General features: G+C 37.6%; 1 protein-coding gene across 3 annotated transcripts; it reads left to right on the forward strand.

Annotated features, from left to right (window-relative positions):
* The first annotated feature begins 503 nt into the window (after window positions 1-503).
* On the forward strand, window positions 504-4,900 carry LOC131017930 (putative late blight resistance protein homolog R1B-16). 3 transcript variants are annotated; one of them, XR_009099934.1, is made up of 4 exons: window positions 520-1,073; window positions 1,168-1,302; window positions 1,387-3,385; window positions 3,661-4,900. XR_009099934.1 is itself a non-coding variant. In XM_057946676.1 (3 exons), the coding sequence occupies exons 1-3, from the start codon at window positions 674-676 to the stop codon at window positions 3,327-3,329; spliced, it is 2,478 nt and encodes an 825-aa protein (XP_057802659.1). In that variant the 5' UTR covers window positions 520-673; the 3' UTR covers window positions 3,330-3,630. The 3 variants fall into 3 exon arrangements, 1 of the variants encoding a protein (XP_057802659.1); XR_009099933.1 differs by having other exon boundaries at window positions 504-1,073; window positions 1,168-3,385; XM_057946676.1 differs by lacking the exon at window positions 3,661-4,900 and having other exon boundaries at window positions 1,387-3,630.

The following is a 4,900-nucleotide window of genomic DNA, read 5'->3' on the forward strand; positions in this document are numbered from 1 at the left end:
ATGCATAATGTCTTAAAAATATTTATGTAGTTTGTATATAAAATGTACTCTGTAGATTGCTACAATGTTTATGAGTTTATGACTTGTAGAAATTCTCCTAAAAGTCATAGTATAATATGGTTGTACTTGAAAATGATTTGATTAGCATTGTTACTGATCCCATAATTCACAGAGCAATTATAAAGATATCGCGTCTTACGCAGTGTGAAATTTCTAGTATATATATATGGAGAGAGAGAGAGAGAGACGAGCATGGTCAGAGAAGCATGCTCCGTCTACACCATAGTATTTTTACCTTAATACTAATATTTTTCAATCCTATTATTTTAGTGGAATATGATTTAGGTAAAGTTCTTATAAATTATAAAACTTATTCAAAAGTTATTTTAGATGAGGAAATGTATTGATAGACATAAATGGTTGAGGGCCCGCAGAAATGCCTTTCCAAAGGCGACTTTGTCATTTCGTCCTCCACTTGCAAAAATAAAGTAGACAATCCATTCGCTTATGCTTGGTTCCATATGCTTGGTTTTATGTATTTCAATAATCAATAGTAATTTATATCTATGTCTTCTAAACTGGCCCTGCTCTCTTTCAGCTATTCTTCCAGCTTAGTATTATCTTTATCTGCAAAAATCTAGTAGCAAAAACTTCTTAACTGTGATCACCAAAGATGGCTTATGCTGCTCTTCTTTCCCTTGCCCGAACCACTGCAAAAATAATCTTGGATCAAGATAGATATTCAATTTCTTGTAATAAAAAACAACAAATTCGATCTATCTATGAACCATTTATTTTCTTGCAGGAGTTTCTTGATGATTTTCCCAAGAAAGCCAACATCTTGGATGGGCGAATAAGAGATTTAGCATATGAAGCAGAACATGTTATTGAGTCTTTCATATTGGAGGAAGCTCCATCACATTGGTGGAATGTTTTAGCGGCCAAATCAAAGCTAAAATGGCAAATAAGAAAGATAAGAGAAGAAACAGATTCAATCACAAGGGAGGTGATGATCATCAAGAACAACAGTGCAGATGCAGTGCAACTTGGTGCTTCTTCTTCCTCAGCAGCAGGTTTTTTTTTTTTTTTTTTCCAAAGAGAATCAAAAATAGTTCCTCATTTCTCCTTCATTTGGTGACTCGAACTCGGACCTTTCTTCTGCAACAGGTTCACCATCCAGATCTGCTCCGATCATCAAGATTGGCTATATGGTTGGTTTACCTGAGGATCTGCTAGCAATAAAATATCGACTTTGTGGAGAATCGCCCAATTTACAAGTTATCCCAATCGTTGGAATGGGAGGTATAGGAAAAACTACTCTTGCAAAGTGTGTTTACGACGACCCACTAACAGTGCAGCAGTTTGATATTCGTGTTTGGGTCACAGTATCACAGGACTACAATGCAGATGTAGTTTTATCAGCCCTCCTAGCTTCCATGGAAGAATTTAACAAAGAAAGATCTGAGCGGAGCAGTGAATTAGTTGGGGAGAAAGTGTTCAAAATCTTGAAACGTCGGAGGTATCTCATTGTAATGGATGATGTTTGGAGTACAAAGGCTTGGGATGATGTAAGAATTATGCTTCCCGATGATGGTAATAGAAGCCGAGTCATGTTAACAACAAGAGAAACTGATGTGGCTGTTTATGCTGATCATTTAAGCGGTCTCCACAAGATGCGTTTCATGGATGAGGCTCAAAGTTGGAATCTACTTCAACGGAAGGTGTTTGCACATCAAGATTGCCCTCCGGAGTTGGAGAACATTGGAAAGGAGATCGCGAGAAGCTGCAAAGGGCTGCCCCTCGCAATCGTGGTGGTTGCAGGGCTCCTATCAGCTGTTAGCAACAATGTAGCTTCATGGAGCGAAATTGCACGAAATGTAAATTCAGTTACTATAGGAGGAGGACAATTTGAAAATATATTGTCTTTGAGCTACACTCACTTGCCTCATTATCTGAGGCCGTGTTTCTTGTACATGGGAATGTTTCCCGAGGATTGTGAGGTCCGTGTCTCAAAACTCATCAAAATATGGGTAGCTGAGGGATTCCTGAGACGTCTGAACAGATCTAAAACCTTAGAAGAAGAGGCGGAAGATTTTTTGGAGGATCTTGTCAAGAGAAATCTTGTTTTGGTTACCAAGAGAAAGTGTGATGGCAGGATCAAAAGTTGCAGCCTCCATGATCTGATGCGAGATTTGTGCATAAGAAAAGCGCATGAAGAGAAGTTTCTTGTGAACTTCGGCAGCTGGCTTTCAGTAAAGGGCAGAAGAAATCAGCGCCGTGTAAGTGTTACTCCTTCGAATTCGGGTCCACCATACTTTTGGAAAATATATGGCTTAACCATCCATACGATTTTGTGCTTCCATGGCATTTCTGTAGCAAACAAGTTGGAAGGTTTTAGACTGCTAAGGGTATTGGATGCAGGAGATATTTATATGAGATCACTACCATATCAACTATTTGACCTATTTCATCTAGCATACCTTGCTATCTACTATCATGGAAGGATACCTGCAGCCATTTCAAAGCTTCGTAATCTTGAAACTTTAATCCTTCGCGCAAAGGATAATTGGAGGAACTTTAGATTGAATTCATTCTGTTTGCCACTGGAGATTTGGAGGATGCCAAGATTGAGACATCTTGTCTTCTATTACAGGTTACCAAATCCAGAAGGAATAACAGCTTCTAGTCTAGAAAACCTCCAAACACTCTCTATGGTGTCACATGACATGTGTAGTGAAAGGATCTTGAGAATGATCCCAAACCTAAAGAAATTGGAAATTGACTGCTCTGATTATAGTCCAGGCGAAATTTTCTTGAACAATTTGGTGCATTTGCGTCAACTTGAAGATTTGAAGTTACGTTCATCTTTTAGAACTGTGTTTTACCATAAGGATAACTTCACTTTTCCTAAGACGCTGAGAAAGTTGACATTAAGCCGTGTGCCTCTTCCTTGGGAGGAGATGACTGTTGTAGGCTCGTTGCCAAATCTTCGAGTGCTTAAGCTGACTCATTGGGCTTGCAAAGGCAGCACATGGGAAACAAGTGAAGGAGAGTTTCCTAAGCTGGAATTTCTGGTGATAGAGAAGTCGTATCTCGAGGATTGGATAGCTGAAAGTAGCCACTTCCCGATGCTCAAAGGCCTGGTGCTCGACGAGTGCTGCCAGCTCGCTGAAATCCCAGAAGATATCGGGGAAATTCCAACACTCGAGCTGATTGAGGTGAAGGGGAAAGCGCGAACGTCACTTGTGGAGTCGGCCGAGTGGATTCGAGAGAAACAACAAGAGTGGGGAAATGATGCCCTTCAAGTTCGTTGCATGGCTCATCGATGATGTGCTCTTATAACATCCTTCTGTCGACACAAAAGATTAATTTTGTTGCAGATCAGGTACTTGCACATCTCAAAATTTCTAAATTTTTCAGTTCTTAATTTGTTAAAATGTTTAAATTGTAGGGGTGTTTGGTTTGGTGGATGTGATAGATAAAATTGATAGGACTAGAGGTGATTAAACAATACATCCAACTTTGAGATGATAAATAATCATTCAGTTAGATGATGAGCTGAATCATGCAAACCTAACACTTGATTAAGTTGGATTATTTTATCAATCATGCCTTACCATTCAAACCAAAGGCTTCTTGTAAAGATTGTTTTTGCTTCAGGTTCGTTTTATGACTCGTTAGTCATGATACTCTTCTAATGAGGTAACTCCAAATTCCTTCGAACTAAATTCTTTTATATATAAATAACAGGCATAGGTGATCTGTATCAAACTAAGGGGGTATTTTTTCAATAAAGGATCCTCATTTTCCCCGTTAGTGACTCAAACCTCCGACCTATTGATTGGAGGAAAAACGTCAAATTAAGGGGGTATCTGGCTAAGCTTATTTGAGAGAGATGCTTTAACAATTTATTATAAGATGTAATCTTTTAATTAAGTGCTAATAAATTATCAAAGTGTTTGAATAATTGATTTTATAATTCAGTTGAAGAGATAATAGTGAGTTACAGAGAGAAAATGCAGAGTATGAATTGAAGAGAAATGAAATTAGAAGGGAATATATTGAAAAAAAAAACCATAATAAGAATATTTTTGTAAAATGATTGTTACTTATAAGAATATAAATATATAAATTGGATTGAAGAACTGTGTGTTCTGGATAGGTTAAGCTATTAAAGCTTTTTTTTTTTAACTTATAAAATTGTGTAAGAGTTTATTTCACTTTTCAAGAGCTTATAGTCTCAACAAAACACTCCCAAATATGAAGCAAACTCAGTATAGGAACCAAAGACGATCAATTTAGCTTATATATTCTAGAAATATACGGTTGAGAATTATATTGGCTACTCGCCTCATGAAGATGTATACTAGCAAATATGAAAGGTTATGAATGATGGATTGTGGATTGAAGAATCTGTTTTCCATATTTGTGGTGTTCACGACCCGATATGGTTTTCCAAAAATGGTCAGCTTCTATATTATTTTGAAAGCTACAAGGATGAAGTAGTGGTGTTTGATCGTGCCACTGGAAAATCGAAGAATTTCGGTATCCATTGTTATTCAACTTGATTACAATTTTATCCATTTGCTAAGAGCTTTGTCCACTCAATGGAGTTTCAGGTGTTGAGGCAAATTCTTATCCTCTGTGTGAATATGATTGTTTCCAAATCAATATTCTTAAGAGTTAGTCTCTGGTGCGACCAACCGCATGGTATGCGGTTGGTCCACCATAACCCGCATGAGCATTGATATTACTATAAAGTTTGGTAACTAAAATTGAAATAGTGGCGTGGTGTAATGGCAATACTAGTCCCTTGTAGATGATTTCAATGGCAGGGGTTCGAAACCTTTTGCCTACATTTTCTTTCTTCTTGTTTTTCCCCCTTTTTTCTTTCTCTTTT

The sequence above is a fragment of the Salvia miltiorrhiza genome, chromosome 3 (assembly GCF_028751815.1).
Source record: "Salvia miltiorrhiza cultivar Shanhuang (shh) chromosome 3, IMPLAD_Smil_shh, whole genome shotgun sequence".
In the NCBI taxonomy this organism is placed as follows: Eukaryota; Viridiplantae; Streptophyta; class Magnoliopsida; order Lamiales; family Lamiaceae; genus Salvia; species Salvia miltiorrhiza.